Source organism: Aphidius gifuensis, linkage group LG2, assembly GCF_014905175.1.
Source record: "Aphidius gifuensis isolate YNYX2018 linkage group LG2, ASM1490517v1, whole genome shotgun sequence".
NCBI classification, from domain to species: domain Eukaryota; kingdom Metazoa; phylum Arthropoda; class Insecta; order Hymenoptera; family Braconidae; genus Aphidius; species Aphidius gifuensis.
Genome location: NC_057789.1, coordinates 18,913,463 through 18,934,212, shown reverse-complemented (window position 1 = coordinate 18,934,212; position 20,750 = coordinate 18,913,463). Strand labels below are relative to the sequence as shown.

At 29.7% G+C, this 20,750-nt stretch overlaps 1 protein-coding gene across 1 annotated transcript; it reads left to right on the top strand.

Annotated features, from left to right (window-relative positions):
• Positions 1–7,842: 7,842 nt before the first annotated feature.
• Positions 7,843–10,151, top strand: LOC122850461. The gene is made up of 3 exons (XM_044149605.1): positions 7,843–8,140; positions 8,225–8,413; positions 9,961–10,151. Exons 1-3 carry the CDS (start codon positions 7,843–7,845, stop codon positions 10,149–10,151), a joined length of 678 nt encoding a protein of 225 aa, XP_044005540.1.
• The last annotated feature ends 10,599 nt before the right edge of the window (positions 10,152–20,750 follow it).

The following is a 20,750-nucleotide window of genomic DNA, read 5'->3' as shown; positions in this document are numbered from 1 at the left end:
TATATATTTTATGTAAGCGTTAAAATTTATGATGACTAACCAATGTTTATTTTTAAAAATTAGGGTCAACGGTCTTTACATATACGTTATAGAACACTACAGTGCATGTGCGCACGCATCAATATATACACAATAAAGGGTCTTGTAAATTCGAAAAAAGCTTGAGTAGAGCTCATTAATATATCAACTGGTGGTGTGTGAACATTAATAAAGTAAATATGAGTTATAACTAAAAATTATAATGGACCAGTGTCAAATACAGTCTGAAATTTATCAAAATTTTTTGATGAATAATGCTGAATATAATACACAAGAAGAAAAGCTGAAGTCATTTCTTAAAGATTTACATATACATTGGAAAAAAGTTGAACTTCTACGATTCGAAATGTTTTTGGATACGTATGATGAAGTATATTCAATGACTGAGAGTCAAATTAAATTAATTGACTTATTTGAGCTACCTCGATACGTCTATGATGAAAAGGATCTTGTATTAAAATATTTTGATCGGACTGCAATTCCAACATTAACACCACTCAAACAAGAATTATTTGAGCTATGGAATAAAAATTAAAAAATCGAACGGTGATTTATAGAAGAACAAGAAAGCGAGGAAGACATTGAAGAACAAGATCAAGAAACAGACAGCGAAGAATAATTTTCAAAAATGTATTATATAAAAGTAAAATAAATATCTATAAACCAATGTTATATTTTAAAAAATGTTTCTTTATTTATTTTTAGTTTTACAATATTCATTATGTTTTTGTATTAATATTGGATCTATAATTTCACTTAATTTTCTAATCCGCATTTGAAATCGTTCATGATCTCGAGCCATTGTTTCCCATTCTCCACGTCTTGCTGATCGATAGGCATACACCCATGTATACATCACGTGTACGGTAGTGGTAGTAAATGATACATGCATCTTTTGGATAATATTGATTGCAGAATTTTTTGATTAGTTTTCTCAATATCTCCTGGACATTCAAGTTTGAAATATTTTATTTTTGATTTTGAATGTTTTCTTCTAGTTTTATTTCATTTTTATTATCCATTTGTTTATTATTTTTAATTAAAAATTGTAGTTAATATTTCGGTTGATGATCTCCTACTGAGCCATATTTTCCTTGCTTTACATATAATATAACCATAATATGGCTCAGAACCTCGCAATGATTTAGATATTTCAAAATAATTTTTCCTTCATTCTTTTTCAACTTTTGATTCGTATTGCATTCCACTTGAACGCGAGGAGCCACCACTTGTATTTTTATCCATTATTTTTGAAGCAAAACGTTTTTTTTAATTATTTTTTCTTTTTTGACCAACCAGACAAAAATTTAGAATCTTTGGATTTTGGTTCGTTGTATTGTTGTTGTTATTTTTTTTCTTCTTTTTCAGCTTTTGTCTCTTTGATCAAGAGAGTTTTATCAGAATATTCGTCAGTAGATTTATTTTTTTTAAACATTTCGATGTTTACTCCATAAAAGTTAAACATTGAATGAAAGATTTTGAGATGGGGATTAAATTTAAACTAATTTTCTGACGGAGCCACTGGGATTGTACTCAACAATGCGATCATGTAATATTAAACAATAAGCCGATGTTTCAGCGGGAAACTTCGAATGTTGTTAATATTAAGATTACCATATGGATATGATTAAGAATTCAAGAAAAGTTTAATATCTCTTATCTTACACTGATCAAAAGAATGGCATCTTTATTTGCAACATTTTTCGTGCTGTTCAAAACCAACGATGACGTATCTTGGTTTTCAAGTTGTGTTGATGTTTTAACACTCAAATATGCTTTGTTGTTGCTGGTAATAATCATACAGATGTACGAAAACTCATTGCTATAGATGGATCTTTTGCAATAAAATTAAGTAATTGAATATTTGTCTGACACTCATTAGTCAATTTTTACATGAACAGTACAAATATGCTGTTATATAGTTTAGATTACCATTGATATGCATATTTATAACTATTCTTAATACAATTATTACAGTTTTATTCATTGATTTGATTTTTCTGACACTCATTACTCTGTATCATAATATAATCTCACTTTTATTTTTACACATTTTTATTTCTCAATAATGTTAATTATCATAATATTATATTATCATGAATTGCAGTTATCTATCTAGATTAATTTGATCTTTTATAAGCTAATTGTCTAGATATCACTAGTGATTCATAATTTGCATTTTCATGTTTATCGTAGATCATGATCTCAATTTTACAATATTTTGCATCATATTATTTTCATTGCTATTTTGCAAGCATTGTTATTTTGTCATTTGATTTGAATCATCACAAGAATTTATTGTTATTGCATTAAATGACTTATCATAATATTGATAATGCATAATGCATTTTACTTATGCATATATATATGTATTTAAAATTACGTGCATAATTTTCACCAAATTTAGCAATAAAATTATTGTTCCTAATAATATTTACTACAATAATTGATTTGTAAAATTCGATATATGGCATATCCAAATAGAAATTTCATTTTATCGTTTCATTACATATCATGCATTAATAATTATTTTACGATAATCTTTAGCAAACCTAATAATATACTCAATGGAATTGATATATTAAAATTTCCTCTCATACCAAATATTTTTCATCGTTTATCCAGCCCATTTTCAAGAAATGCTTTTTGATTGGGGTTAAATCATCCTTTCATTAAAGTTGTAAGACCAACATTTTTACTACGATCTACTTCAATGCCATTTATTTCATAACGAATTTCTTCAAACATATGAGCAATTGACATTTTAACAAGAGAAGTTGTAGCAGCAACAGCAGTTCCATTACTTTTTGTAAATTTTTCTGTAATATGCAGTGAACTTTTATTTGGTAATAAACACAAGTCTTGATGTTGAACTCCAATTCTTATTTCATCACTATTATTAAATTTTGAAGCGCCATATGGCAGATGAGTGTGAAGCTCATAATGAGCGACTGATTCATCAAATATTATAGGTTTTTGAATATTTAGGAATTTCTTCCATGGTTGAAAGCAAAGAAAACAACAAAATTATATAACTACTTTTTCTTTTTTAGTTTTAAACCGAGATTTTTCAGGAACTGAATGTTCTGACGTGTTATCACTTTCAGAGATCTTTGAAGACTGCTTGACTTTTGGCATGTCAATTGATTTTTATAACTCTGTCCATAAACTTTTCTAGTGAAAACGATTCCCATTATTATAGAGGCTTTACAAACGTATTGTTATAGTTTCTCCTCGAAAATTCACTAAGTCTCCGCCTGGATCAACAATTTTTAATTGAATATTGTGTATTGCTTGTACGGTGATTGGAAGATAAATGACATGCGATGGCACTTCTATAATCTTATATCCTTTTGGAACACAAGGAAAAAATTCATGAATCGTGTGAACTGGTCGATCATTCATGTAAGCACCTGTCGTTATATTACATTTAATACGCAAAGCATTGACTTTTACGATGGTAACAGTCAAATCTGATTTATGCACAACATTTGGCGTTAATATTTGTGATGAAAATCCAAGCAATTGACTTATAGTATTATTTTCTTGGAAATTTATAAAATTATCACATAATATTTCACAACATAATTCATTTGTATTAGCTTTGATACTCAGAGAGAAATTTCTGGTAATTCTTTCTTTATATAGTCTTCAATATTTTCAATTTCATAAGTGCCAGTAGGTATTGTATTTATATAGTCACCCACATGAAATTTATTATTGTATTTATCAATACTCGGTATTGAATTAAATCGTCGCATTAAAGGATGAAAGGCGTAAGTGCCATTTTTGAAAATTTTTTTTTTATTAAAGGAAAAAGGGCGTAAATACAAATTTATTTATTTTTGGGTTTTTCATGTAATTTCAAAGCTTAAAAAAAAAAAAAGGAAAAAGGGCGTATGTCCAGGGACTTACGCCTTTTTTCCGTTATCAAAATAATTTTTGATAAAAGATGAAGGGCGTATTTCCAATTTTATTTTCAATTTATTCAAAGGCAGTGTACTTAGACTGATCATTTATTTATTGATAATTATGAATAAATAATCAATAATTTAAAAACACTACCTTTGAATAAATTGGAAATAAAATTGGAAATACGCCCTTCATCTTTTATCAAAAATTATTTTGATAACGGAAAAAAGGCGTAAATCTTTGGACATACGCCCTTCATCTTCTATCAAAAATGATTTTGATAATGGAAAAAAGGCGTAAGTCCCTGGACATACGCCTTTCATCCTTTATGAAAAGATGTTACGCCCTTTTTCCTTTTTTTTAAAAAAAGCCTTAAAATTAGATGAAAAACCCAAAAATTAATAAATTTGCACTTACGCCCTTCTTCCTTTAATGCGACGAAATGTAAATAATTCAACAAGTCCCATAACATAATTTTTATCTTGAGATAATTTTATTGGTGGAAAATATTGAGCCTCTAGAAGGACCAACGATATGGCACTGCGGTAACGGTTCGGACTTTGAGACAGGAGGTCTCGAGTTCGATCCCGACCACCGACGCCATGTATCGAGTGGTAGGCGCAAGCCGGCTGTACTGCCCAGGTTTTTCATGGTTTCCCTGGGCTATAATAGGAATCGGGTACAGTTTGAACGCATTACAAAGTCGACATCCATGTCTGTTGCAAAAATGAGTTGTAGGAATTGACGGTTGGAAAATGTTTAAAGAAGGAGAAGCACCGTGCAAGAAACTTCCTAATAAGAAGTATAGCACGTTAAACAATTCATTTTTTTATTGAGCCTCTAGAATAGAGGAGGTTCCAGACAGTGAATGAATCACTCATGACTAATGTTGAAACTATATCTTGTAACGAAATTTATTATTTCGTGGGTTCTCGAAATAAACAATTATTAAAAGAGCTTGTTATAGAGTAATGAGTTCTTATTATTTATTCGTTATCGCCTGTATTGTTAATAGCTAATAGAAGTTAGTTATTAAAGGAACATTGTGCTAGGGGCTCTGTGGAGGGCCAGGTCAGTTATACATGACGTCGAGTGGGGCGCCTATTCGATGTTTATAACGTGACTTGGTACGTAAACCTCGGCAATGGCTTCCACTCTTCCGTCGAAGAGACGAACTCACCGAAGGCTGCGTACGAAGCCTGATCGTAAACCTATCAAACTGCGGGCTAGAAAAGCGTGCTGCGCATGTCCGGGGGCGATGGGTAGGAGAGTGCTACCTGAGTGGGGTTAAAGCTCACAGCAGTTAGACGACACAACTTGTCTGGCTTTCGAACTGATCACTACCTTCTCTTGACTGGCTCTCTTGGTTCACTACTGGTTCTCTCGACATCGTTTGGATCTCTCGTAAAGGTTCTCTAGGTATCAGAAGTTAAGTCCTGGTGAAACTCTGTCCGAATTTCCAATGGCAGACTAATACTAATGATCACGTTATCATCATCACACATAAATGTGTATGTGTGAGTTCACGAATGGATCGCTGTAAATAATAACAATAATAATAATATTGACATATATTATTATTGTAATGGCAACGTATGTGTAAGACCTGGTCACGGATGGATCGCTGTATGGTTCCCTATACAAATACTCATTTCATATGTAGAATATTTGCTCCTACACTTATGATATTTGTGATGTCAGTATTTTGCTATAGTATAGTCGCAATGTGATATAGGCGTATGTAACACACTATATACTTGGTTCACGATGGTTCCTTCAGGTTTGGTTACGTATTTCATATTCCGATCAGGTGGACCGCGCCCCTCTACCATTTCTAAGACTAAGTTAGGTTCTCGTATTTTGTTCTCGTTACTCCTACGGCTGTTGGCTTCCGAGATAACCAACATGGCTCCCCTCGGTGATTCAGAGGAGGATGGTGAGAAATCCTCGTTGTTAACCTTGGCCGATAGTTCTCGCCGCGCAGGTCAGAAAATCGGTTACAATGTACATATGTATTTATAATTTTCCAGTTAAAAATTTTAAACATAAATGACCACATATAACTGTATCTTATTTTTGATAATTTTTATAATTATATTTAATGCTACCAACACCGAGATGCAATAGTTGACAATAGTATTATCATAGATTTCAAGTAATGAACATCAATATGGACAATAAAATAAAAATAAATGACAGGAAAGAGTCACTAAGTCAAATTGCTGGATCCAGTCATGCTCTTAGACAAAAACATAAAATTTTGAAATTAAGACAAGAAACATCAGATAATATTTCAAGCAATGTATTCAAGCCTATTGTGACATCACTTCAAAAATTAGTTGAGGCATCAAATTAAAATAATAATCACAATAATATAAAACAAAAAATCAAAGATGAAATCAATAAAGTGTCAATTAAAACAGAGGAGAAATATGACAATGATTTATTAACTGATGATGATGATGATGATGATGATGATGATGATGATGATGATGATGATGATGATGATGATGATGATGATGATGATGATGGTCGAGAAGATCGAATGGCTGATTCATCGTTTGCAAGTGCTCTGGGCTCTGATAATAGTTTAAATCGAACGCTTCAATCTACCCCAAAAAATACTCAAAAATATTTATAAAATCTTAAAAGACAAAAGCATTCAGATAGTGGTTATAATATTCGGAAACTGAAACAAGATAATATGCTTAAATTTGAGAATTCATAAGTTGAATTTAAGGATAATAAAATTTATATTGCTAATTGAATATATGATAAAACACCAGGCTTACTAGAATTATTATTTTCAAGTAGCCTCAATGCATCACTGATTGAAAAAAATGATAAAAAAAATTTTATTGATATTATAAAATTAACAAATATTCATCATAAATATTATGACCCAAAAGGTGATTTAAGAACCGCAAATACTAAAAAATATAAGGAATATATTTTGCCATTCATCAAATCAATAACACATCAAGGCTCCAGCTTGCCTAAATATAAAATTACTAATAATTCTGCAATCGATTATGTTTACTGGGATGATCCCAATGAGCTTATTGATCGTCTAAGACTTTTGATAGCTTTTCAAGCAGCTGGAAATCATGGGAATAATAATGAAATAATTTCAATTATAGAAGAATTGAAAGAGGCTGAAATAATCTATTAATTAATGTGCTTAACATAAATTTATTCAGTTGATATCCATCGATCAAACAAACGTGAGCATCGATATTTTCAAGTAAAAGCTAAAGGTACCCGAAACTAAAGGACCTCCTGGTGAGGGTTTTAAAATAACAAAAGACGGACATTATGATATTAATTATCAAAGACTGTGTAATATCGCTGATCCTGTATTGATTACAGAAGCAGCATGGGTGAAAATAGTCCGTAATATTGTAAAAGAAGAGACACGAGCTTTGTATTAAATAACGTCGTCTTTGAGAAACATAGCTGATACTAATACTACACTCATAGATTCACTTAAATCTGAAATAAAAATAAATCAAAACAATCAATCTATTCTGATTGAATCACTACAAGATCTTGCAACACGTAACGCAGATGTAATTTATCAGCTTGATAAAAAAGTAGTTGAATTGCATACTAATAAAAATTCTATCGTAAATTTAATTACAAATCTCGAAAACCGAGTTTCAATTTTAAATAAGTTTGAAAGTGATAATCAAAACTTCACTGGATCTTTAGGAAATCTAGAAAATAAGCTCAATATTTTAGAAGGAGCTAACAGTGACATAAAAATTTTTACACACAACATAAAAAATAAATTAAGTTATTTAGAAAAAAATATTCAAGAAAACTCTTAAGAAAATTCAAAAAACACGATAAATATTTCAGAAATTAATTTTCAATTAAAAGAATTAATTGATGGAGGACAAAAAAGCTCAAGTAGTTGAAGAGCTTCATAGGCCAGCACGTAGAAATTATATTCGACGTCATGTAGATATAAGAGGTCTCGATGAAACGTGGCAAGCAGATCTTGTTGAAATGATCCCTTATTCATCTGTCAATAATGGTAACAAATATTTACTTACAATCATAGATACATTTTCTAAATATGCTTGGGCAATTCCTGTAAAATCAAAAAATGGTAAAGACGTCTCCAATGCCATGATATCTGTCCTAGTGCAAAAACGTCATCCTCAGAATTCGATGTTCGATCAGGGTTGAGAATTTTGGAATAAAGAATTTCAAACATTAATGAAAGAATATAATATACATTTATATCACACGTTGAACAATTCAAAAGCATCAATTGTTGAACGATTTAATCGTACATTAAAAAATCTCATGTGGAAGAAGTTTACTCTTCAAGGTTCATATAAATGGCAAAAAATATTACCAGATATATTACAACAATATAATAATACAAAACATCGAACAATAAAAATGAAGCCCCTAGATGTTAATTCAGCTAACGAGAAACAAATATTAAAAAGTATCTATCAAAATTTTAAATTTTTTTTTTTTTTTTTTTCAAAAAATGAATTGACGCATAGAAGGACGTCGGAGTTAACTTGATGAAACTTAGAAAAAATAAGAAGCCCTGTGGTCTAGTGGTCAAGGCCTTTGCCCGGAAAGCAAGAGACCCGGGTTCGATTCCCGGCGGGGGAACTTCGTTATTTTTTCTGAGTTTCTGGTTTTTTTCTGGTAGTGGATAGCGTTCTTAACTCTCCACCCAAACGTCTCGAGTTCGATCCCGGACTACGGCAAACAAAAATTATTGTTAGATAGTGCAGAGTCTATACAGTAATTTTCCATCGAAAAAGTTTTCATTTAAGGCAACTCAGGGCGATGTAAAATAAAGGCTCGTTTTCGAGAATCTGTACAATCTTCTCGAAACTCCAATAATGATCATCTGGTTGTGGATCGACGTGGAAGTCTATGTGTCACTCCGCTACAGCCGTGAATCGTCATATACATATGGCACTCTGTCACAATCGTAGATCGTCACGTGGTCATCAGCGACGTCTACTACCACATGTTCATCTCATCAATATATATTCATCTCTTTACATATATAATAATACATATTATTAAGAAAAACTTGTAATTGTAAAACTTATATAATGTAGCCCATAAGTACGAAAGGACAAGGGCGTAACACTTAATAAATAAATAAATAAATAAATAAAATTAATAGAAAACCAAAAAATAAATATATCGTTGGCAATAAAGTACGTATAAGTAAATATAAAAATGTTTTTGAGAAAAGATATACACCGAATTTTACGACTGAAATATTTACCGTAAGCGAGGCTAAAAGCACTGATCCTCTAAGTTATAAACTCATAGACTATGAAAATAATCCGATTCAAGGAGGTTTTTATGAAGAAGAATTAACTTCAGTGAAATACACAGACATTTATCTTGTTGAAAAAATTTAAAAAAAACGTGGCAATAAATTTTTTTGAAAATTCTTGGGATTCAGTTCACGACATAATACATCGATTGATAAATCTAACTTATGAGTACTTCTCAAAAAGCAGATGAGTGGGGATTCGACTATATATTGTCAGGTTTTGTTCTGAAAGCTGACAGTTGGAGCTTAAATTTAGTTGTGAGTTTTTGTTTAATGTAATAAAAAAATAAAACATGGTTCGTTTTATTGATCTACAAGGATTCGGTAATCCAGAAATATGGAAAATAACGAGTTTGCGTGGTTGGAGCTAGACGCTAAATATAAAAATGTAAATTGGAAAGATAATCATTCTATTTTTGCTGAAGAATATCCTGCAACAGAATGTCTGCAAAGAGAGAAAAATAAAATTTTATGGTGTCAATCTAAAATTCATGGCATACCCTGGAGTTTTGGTGAAACACCTTATAAAAATGCATTCTTTGAAATTTAACATTATGTTTTTCATGAAGGACCTGTAATTGTCAACGGAAGTTTAACAAAAGATTTAATTGAATATGTATGCGGTCTATATCATGAAGAGAACAATGAATTGGTATTCGATTTACACCAATGAGGTGCTCCAGACTTTAATAAAATGGAAGAAAAAGCACCATTTTCACACTCTGAAATGCATCCACTTTGTAAAAATTACGATTGTGCCATTGAAAATGTATACAAAATGAAACAATGGTTTGAAAAAAATTTTCCAAGCATCAATACCGAAGAAGATTTTGCCTGGATACAACTTTTACAAAAAAGAATAGTTAACAATTAATAATTTGAAAAACAAAAATTGTATTTAAAAAAATAAAAAATCATTTTTATAACATATTTAAGTATTATTTATTCATTTATTTATTTTTTTATATCCCCATGGTACAGTGTCTGTAGTATTTGGCAGTAAAATTTGTTTGTCGTCTTGAAAAAAAAAAAAAAAAAACCAGAAACTTAGAAAAAATAACGAAGTTCCCCCGCCGGGAATCGAACCCGGGTCTTTTGCTTTCCGGGCAAACGCCTTGACCACTAGACCACGAGGCTTCTTATTTTTTCTAAGTTTCATCAAGTTACCTCCGACGTCCTTCTATGCGTCAATTCAATGCTAATTTTGTTTGTAAAATTCTATAAACCCCATGTTTTTTACTTCTAATTAAATATTGTTTTTTAATTAAATTCTTATGACTAAATAAGCATTCTTTATAATCATTGAACTCAATTTCTTTAACTACAGATCTTTTTACTCCTTTTGCTTTTTTTATAATTTTATCTTCATTTAATATTTCATGCTGTAAGCTTTTAAACGCAAACCAACAAATTCCGTAACAATTTTGCCTTGATTTTCGTCTTTCATCACACCGATTTTTCGTTTATTCACTAAGCCATGTTATAAATATTATTTTCTGGATAATCAGCTGTATCAAATTTTTCCAAATTTTTTTTCATACATTTATGAATATCAGGTACTGTGAATAAATAAGCTAAAGCATCTGTATCCATGTATAGAAGTTTAGCTGAATTTCCGTACATTTTCTTAACATAATCATAATGAAAATCATACAAATAAAATTTAGAAATATCAAGAATTGAAATCTCCATATCAATTGGTTTGTCAAATTTTATTTTTACTCTAGACATTTCAATAACAAGATCTTTTCCAAGTATCATACTACTATGAAAATTTGGTTTTGATATCAATGATTTTGCTCCATATCGTCCATCCCATTTTGTTATCATTTTCACATCTCTTCTACCACTTAAATTTTCAATTGCTTTACCATATATGACATTATTTAATAATTTAAATATTAAAACGCCAAAAGCATTAGTTGACTCCTGTCTTTTTTGAGTATTGAAATCTCTATATTTTTTTTTTAACCAAAGTGATTGCTTAAACTTTAATATTTTATGAATTTTTGTTAGCTGCATACCTAGACCTAAATATTGTTTTAGACTTCTATAATGAATAACATAATTTTTATTTGGATATAAAGTGGTCATTAGTTTGACTTGTTTGGAATTTAGTAGGATAAGATGCTCAGGACAAAGTGGAAAGTCACGATGATCATCAAATAAACTCTCAGGATATTCTAAATCTACTTCTAATATATATGTCTGAATCATCTGCAATTTTAAATACATCAATATTTTCATCATCATCCCACTCAAATCCTGCATAAGACAAATAATTCATCATCGAATGTCCATAAAGAATATTAATATCATAATACATTATATAAGATTCATCTATATTAGTATTAAAATCAGGCATGTATCTGTTATTTGCTTTAGCATACCTGTTTGTACATTGTGCAACTCCACCTCTGATTCCTTTTTCAATGAATAAATATTTTTCTGGATCAGTTCTAATTCTATCTCTATACATTTCAACATACAATCAAATGAATAACCTGGGATAGTACCCTAGCGGATGCGTCGACACCTATTCGATTGGGATTTGACTCTCCAATGTAGCATTCAGTCGACAGCGATTTGACAGCCATTCGACAGCATATATAAAACGTAATTCACGAGCACCGGACACTCAAAACGAGTTGGAAAAATATGAAATAAATATAAGATTATAATGACAATAACTTAAACTGAATGAAACCTTGACTAGTACATGTATTTAATATTAAATAAGAGTTTGAATTATACAAAGTAGAGAGGTTAGATTGACATGATTCGCATATCTACTGAAGTTCCAAAAAAAATACAAATCTATCATTAATAAAGTCCATTATAATGTTTAAACAATTAAAAACAATAAAAAATGAATAAATTAGACACCTCTCAATTCGGTGTCGAAAGCCTGTCGAAAAGCGGTCAAAATGCTGTCGAAACGCGATCAAAACGGTGTCGAGACAGAGTCAATAAGTATATAGCGCTATAAAATTGAAAAAAAGTTATTTTTGCGATTGTTTACTCTTTAAATGCTTGACTATACTGTTTTATTTTGTTTTTTACATGCAATTGTTATTAACAATTAATTTAAAAATTATAAACAAAGAAAAAATTTTTTTGTCTAAATTTTTACAAGTTTTTTTATATATTCTATTAATTTTTTTATAAAAAAAATGCAAATTTATCATCAATAAAGTCCATAAAAATCGAGTTGAATTATCGAAAAAACGGCTATTTATCGGTTATTTATCTAATTTATTTATTTAATAAAAATTTGACATCTCGAATAAATATTGATTGTTTAGCTATAATTACAGCTATAGTAAAACATATAACGGCTAAGTAAATCGCATGCAAGTTTTGAAAAAATATCGATAGGTCGAAAACTATTCGAGATATCGAAATTTTGATTAAGACTTTTTTTTCTCTCTGACGAGTTTTACCGATCGCCATTATTGAATTTTAGAATAAATCGTTATTTTAATAGCTGTACGATAAATAACCGATAAATAGCCGTTTTTTCGATAATTCAACTCGATTTTTAACCACTTTGCGCATGCGTGGGAACAAAAAAAAAATCCTGTTGTTTGGGATATGATCTTGCCTGTTTTTAGTAATTTTCACATGGAAAAAAAAATTTTTTATAATGATCCCATCGTTATCCCATGATGAAATTTGGAAATTGAGCTAATCTTGTGCTCTACTATTTACAGTAAAAAAATCAGAATTTTAAAAAATGGCGGAATCGTAGTTTACTCTTGTGAAGGAGGTGCCATTTCAACGACGCTTTGAGGCTTGATTAGCTGCTTCAACACAGTGTAAAACAAATGTAGGTGATACAGACTCCAAAGACATTATCTTACCAAAAAGAAACGTATTACGACAGACTCTATTGGTAGTATTTATCATATGTTGCAGTGGCGGCTGTGTTGATGATCTATCATCTCCGGATTTTTTATTAACAGAGTTGGCAAATAATTGTAGTTGATCAGCGATAGTGCCTAGTTTATTGTCAATATTGGTAGTTTGTTGATCAATTAGGGCCTTAATTTGATCAATAGCATCATCATTGGTGGATTGAAGATTTGTGCATGGACGACCACGTTTAGGTTTGTCATCAGTAGAGGTAGAGACACCGATAATTTTGTTATCCTGCGACATGGTGTTGACTGTATTGCTGCTGTTGTTTGTTATAAATGTTTGAGAGCTGTCAGTAATATCAAGTGACATACTGCGTAGACTAGGTGACCTGATTGTTGACATAATAATATGGATATAAACACAGTGCTATACTATCTGCATGGTAACGGTAAACATTGGTAATGGTGCGATGTACAATTCGTTGACGTTACGACCAGCGATAGTGGTGTGATTTGATGATATTAAAATGTCGGTATTGTAGGCTACTGTTAGTAGATGTCGATACTGTAGAGTCAGCACCAGGTCCAGAGGAAGATCTTTTGCACAATGACGCAAAATCACTCCCGGCTTATGCAACACTTAAGTAATATGAATGTTACCACCAGCACAAATTAATTGATTTGATGTAATATACACTCAGACAACAATATATTAATTAATATATACGCCCAGACAACAATATGTCAGTTAAATATGAACAAATATGATTTACTGCGTACTATAGAGTATACCATGAGGTCCATACAAAGTTGGGCACTTTTATAAAAATAAATGGTATAAAGTTATAGTCAAAAAAATTATATAAACTAATATAAATTCACTAAAGTTAGTTAATAATTTTAAGATAAACAAATCACTGTTCACTAACACTAATTAGTATATTAATAATAAGCGATAATCTGCAGTTGAGATTGACCCAAGCGACGCTGGTTAAGGTTATGTAAACCTGCACTTGACACTTGAGCAAAAATAATTGTTTGTAGGTGTAATAATTGCAGAGTAATGATAAGTATTAATTAAACACCGATGGACACACTTAATGCTGAACAAATATAGGTGCAAGCAATTATAAATAATTAAAATAGGTCGTATAAATATGTATAATTTAGAGAGCCGTATTAAAACACGTCTGTAACCGTGCGCCACCGTAGTATGTAATATTACAATTTGAATGTGCCAAACCACGTATGCGACCTGACATACGTGAATGATCAATAACGATTTTGTCATTTTCAGTCAATGGCTTTTCACATATATGACACTTTTTAGATAAATGAAGCTCACGTTCTTGTTGAAAAGTCAATTGTTCCATGGGAAGAGGATTATTCAAAACATTATTCACTTGTTTTGTTATTTTTTCAAGTTCATTAACAAACCACTCTATACACTTTTCACTACGATTATATGCAAATTTTGAAAGTGAATCATCATATGTACAATGAAAATAATAACCAACACTATATGGTATCTGAAGATCTTTTTCATTTGCTTCTGGTTGAAGTATACATTCTAAATCAGCATAAATTGAAAAAGTTGCTGGCTCTTTGAATTTATAATTTTTAAATTTTAAAATATTGTCTTCTTGATCTGGCATTATCATTCTAGCATTATTTTGATTCAAACAATCATCAGAATGGTTTTCAAATGATTTTTGTGTTTTGAAATGACATGAACATCGGTCACACAACCATAATTCATGCGAAATGAAAAACTGTTGGCGTTTTTTCTTTTTCATTATCATCATCATCATCATCATCATCATCATCATCATCATCATCATCATCTTTATTTATTTAATTTATAATTTTATAAATATAAATTTTAAAATTAATAAATGAATTGTACTTTTGTCTGATTTAAATTGACTCAAATATATTTCATTTTTTTTTCTCACATTCTATTCCATAAATATTTATTGATAACTTATTCATTTTTTCGAATTTTGGTACATCTTTTAAGGCGATAGGAAATCGAATGCCTTCATATTTTAATATTGTTTTGAAGTCTGGATATCAGCTCACACGGTTACAATTTGATTTAGCAATAGAAAGTCGTTTATTCACTTCATATTTTTTGAGATAAAATTGTATCTAAAAAAATTTTAAAAAAATTATTATTTTAAAAAATTTATTATTCAAAATAATGATGTATATTTTTTACATAATCATGATACTTACAGCTTTATCAAAACTTTTTCTGGAAAAGTCGAATATTCTATTGTTTTTAAGGGATTACCTCGGCCAAATTTTGGGGTATAGGAGAGGGGATAAAACCTATGTTTAATACATTGGTCCAAGAGCCAATGCCAACCTCAGAAAGCTGAATTTTTTATTTTTTTTTTTTGATAAAACAATAATTTTTTGAAATAATTATTGTATAATAACCTAATATTATTAATCCCTAAAATATAATTGATCAACTTTTTATTTTTTTAAACATTTATTCAATAGTTAAAAAAACGTGTAAATCGTGAAACACCGCAAAAAAAAAAACAGTTGGTTGTACTGAGAGTGCGGTTGTGTTAGTGTATGATATAGCTGCTGTGGCAGTATGTGTGTATCAATGTGGGATTTATTACTGGTGTTTTTAAACCTACGCGCCACAACATGGCAGATCACTATTCGGTGTTGCCAAGCGTACATTAGAATATATAGTAGACGTCATATATACTGCTCGATTAGATGAATTTTTTCATACTTTAATTATTAATTATAAAAAAACTAAGCTCCAAACCTCTTTAATTTTTTTTCAATACGTTTTATTTTGTCTCAATTTTATAACCCAATGGTTTTTCACGATGTCATTATTTCCATTAAAGATATCGGTATTTTAATGGACTTTTTTTTGACATAAATCGTATTCTCCATAAGAGCCCATGTTAAAAGTTGTCAACTTTGAAAACTAATAAAAAAATAACGAGCTTCCAAACAATTACCAAAAAATTACATAAAATGTATCAGTATTTCAAGAATCTACTGTAAAAATTTCAAAGCATTCTCATTATTAGTGACTGGCCGAGGTAATCCCTTAAAGTTTTAAACAACTCTGTTGATACAATCCGAATTCATTCTTAGTCTTTTATGCTTAATAAAATAAAAATATTCATAAATATAAATTTATACACATTTTGTTTTTTAAACGTATCAAAATAATTAACAATAACTTACTTTAGTCTCCATCATCTTTACATTTTCTGCAATATCCTCATAAAATTCATACTTTAACTCATCATTTTTTATTATTTTTATTACTTCACAAGCTAACAGCATCATTTGTTTTGTTTTTTGATTATGTACTTCATCAAGCTAGAAAAATAATTTAGAGAATTAAATATCATTGAGTTTTAAAGAACGTATCAAAGAAAAAATTTATAAACATTATACTCACTTTAGCGGCAATTTTTTTCTATTGATATGCAAAAAATAATTGGTTGTCACCGATGTATCATAAACATCATTATTATTTGACAAAGAGGAAAAAATATAGAGAAGAAGGAAAACCATATAGAGCATGTATTAGAATCTAATGCGTTTGTATATATTTAAACAAAAGTAATAAAATTTTAATAGTCACCTCGAAGTGTAAATCACCATGCTTTGACGAAAAATATTTAAATACAAGTCTCTCAGTCAACCTTCATTAGATGAAAAGAAAATTTATTGGTTTTTTAAAATAAATGTATAGACGCTGTGTCACTGAAATGCATGTGCGTATATGTAATCTGATATTTTCAGGTTCACTTTATGTGTGGGTCATCTATTTCGTCATCTCATACAAGTGGCTTACTTTATTTGAAAATAAAAATAATATTATTTTTTGTTTATTGACAATTTTATTGCCCAAACCATAAACTTTATTTGAATTTTTTCAAATGTATAAACTATAATTTAATTTTATTATATATACATAAACAAAAACATTTAATTGGAAGTTACAATAACGACACCATCCGGTCCCCGTCTCCTGCTTCAAGACCCGACTCCCGTCCCCCATTTATAATCTATATACTCTCAACCCTCATCCCCCAATCTCAACTATATACACATCCCTCAATCCTCAACATTTATCTACACCCCAACTACCTCTAAAAACTACCCTTTATTTTTTATTTTTTTTTTTTTTTATGAATTTTAATTAAGGGATGATATAGAACCGGCCCTGTTTCTACTTCAGTTCAGGAGGCTTGGTTAATGTAAAAAAGGAAAAGTGAGGTTAAATCCAGAGTTGACAGTCTACTTTTTTGTTGTTGATATGTCATATATGTAAGTAAAAAAAAGTGAATAAATTTAGTTCGAAGAGATTTAATAACAGTTCATATATTTTATAGATACCAATTTCAACAATGGGTCGTTTTGAATCAAAGTTTGGACATTCTAATGTTGTTGCAAATCCTAAAAATATAAACAGGAAGTTTAAATATTGCGGAAAAAAAAAAAAAAATGTTTCTGAAATGCTATGAAGAAGCATCTTGCTCAAGAATGTCAAAATTGTGATAATGAAGTTAAAACAATATGGAAATGATTTGTGCTAAAAATAACCCTGATGTCAGACAACCATCTGCTTGTGAAAAAAATTGGAAAGACTTTTCAAATATTTATACAAAAAAAAGAAACTTATTATTAAATGATCGTACTCAAAAACTTGTTAGTATCAAACACAATTTACCACTTATTGAACCCGCTCAATCGACAAAATCATCAGTAGGAAAAAAATCATTAGCAACAAACAATGATATGAGTTTTCAAGAATTTGTTGGAGAAATATCAGATGATGATGATGAAATATCTGATTGGGAAGATGACGATTGGAACGATTGTTCTCTTTATGATGATGAAAGTGAAAATCAAATTTAATTGTTGACCGTTAGATGCGGAGAGTGTTTGTACCGATTATTATCTCTAAATCCATGAGGTTTTCTACCAGTTTTTTATCGTTCAAATATATACATACTCTGTTGTTACTGATTCTTGAGACAAATAATTTATTTATTGGTTAAATTATGACGCCAACAGCAATCGTATATTTTTTTACTGTGTGACCTTCAATCGCCCCCTAGTAGAAATATTTCTCCGACTTTCATTTCAACTTTTTCCAACTTATTTTCACTTTGTTACGAAAATGACCCATGAAAATGGCGAACAAATTTCTCCAACCTTTCTCCAACCCAAAATTCACTCGACCTTTTCTCCACCATATCTCCGACTTTTCTCCAGCTTTTTCGCCATTTCTCCAACCTCAAATTTACTCGAACTTTTTCGGCCATCTCTCCAACCTGAAATTTACTCTAACTTTTCTCTACCATATCTCCGACTTTTCTCCAACTTTTTTCGACTTTTCTTAACATTTTCAAAATTTTTTCAACATTTCTCAGCCATTTTTCACCAAAATGATTTATTCATTTTTCAACAATTACTGACCTTATCCGCCTGAAAGTTATTCTGACTATTTGCCACCTGAAATTTATACAAACCTTTTTCGATCATGAAACGATGACAGGAGTTTTATAGAACAAGAACCTTAGGTATATCAACTTTTTGGAAAAGTGTCTTCAATTTTAATTTTTCAAAAAAAAATAAACATCATTATGCTTTGCGTTATGTAACAATTAATAATTAGTAGATTTTTTGGAAAAATTGAAAATTGAAAAAGTTGAAAAAAAGTCAGACAAATGTAGTAGAAAGTTGGAGAAATGGGAGAGGATAGTTGAATAAAGGGTTAAGAAAAGTTAGAAAAAGTTGGGAAATGGTATAAAGAGTTGAAAAAGTTGGATAAAGGGTGGAGAAAAGTTGGAAAAAGTTGGAGTAAATTTACGTTGGAAAAAGGTTGGAGAAATTGTCCGCCATTCTCCAGCTATGGTCATTGTAAAAGGTAGAGAAAGTTGGAAAACGGCGGAGAAAGTTAGAAAAAGTTAGAAATATTTTACCAAGGCCTTATTAAAAGTTTTCTTTTTTCCGGTGAAAATAATTTGACAAAATTTGACAAATATTATCTGAAATTTGTCAAATAATTTATGAGAAATTTTGTCATCACATTTGTCAAATTTAGCCACAATGTGTCAAATTTTTTAGAAGAAATTGGAACTCTTCGATTTACGACAATTAGAGACAAACTAAATTTGTCACCAGATTAAACCTGACAAAATTTAACAAAAATTATTCGTTAAATTTTATCAAACTTGAAAATTTATCATTTCGTCAAAGCTAAAATTGTTCGATTTGAAAAAAAAAACCTATCATGTTGTCTGCATAATTATATTATACCCAATTTCTGACCGTTATATATCATTTTTAAAAGTTTTATACCATCTATAGAAGTCTGTCTATCGGTTTAATATTACCATATGAGTAATGGATATATGATTCTCTTTTATAAACTGAGAGAACATTTCATGCCTGTATGCGATAAAACATTCAATATATATTTTTATTTTCTTCTGTTGATTAATGTCATCATGGCAATGATGGTAAATTTGACGATATCTTCCAGTTTATCCCAACAAAAGCATTGGTGTCATGGCGTCGCATTTTTTGCGCAACAATTTGAACTTGCGCATTCAAACTTAGCGTCTCATTTTTTGAATTTACTGGAATCTGATTGGGGTATTAGAAGGTCACGTGCATGTCGTATAAATTGATATAGGTGGCACTTGAATTTATTATTATGTATGTGTGTGTTGACGTTTGTGATTATAAAATATTTTATATCTGTCAAAAATATTATGCCCATAACCTTCAAACGATTATCATTAATTGAATTTGTTATGAATAAAAGAATAGTTAATGTTATATAAATGAATAACGAAAAATTGAAAAAAAAAAGAATACATTCAAACACAAAAAAAAAGTATATAGATTCATTTTAAATAGGGCATGACCTGTAAGAATGAAATCAAGATTTGTAACATTTTAATTAACAATAACAAAGTATTGTTAATTAAATTTCAGAGAAACAGATTTTTATCAATCATTATTAAGTACGAACCTATTCATTGGTTTAAATAAACTCACGACATTCTCTTCAAGAAAAAAAAAATTACCTAATTTAACAATATTTATAAAATAAAATGTTAACAATTGTTCGAGTGACATGTAACGTTAACTAAACAATTTTTCATATTATTTTCCAAATTTAAAATAGTTCTGCTATTATCAGCCAACGTTTTTCTCTCCAAAGATAAAAAAAGAATTATTTAAAAGGATTATTCTATTATTTTGAGCGTGTCATGTAATTGTTTATTAACAATTCCATGGTGTCTTAAAAAAAAAATGTTATTGAATGATTTGTTTTACTCTGAAGGAAAGTTTCATAGTTAATTTATATTGATACACGAATTTATCTCAAAAAAATAATAGAAAAAAATTGTTTTGACGAAAATTATTATTAACAATTGCATGGCACCGCGGATAATAAATAATGATAGATAATTTTTTTTCTTTTATTCTCGAAAAGTCGAGCTTATTTGAATCAATAAAAGTAGGATTCGTACTTAATAATATTTAAAAAAAAATAGTTTACTCGAGAATTTAAATTTACAATATTTGTTGAATAATCA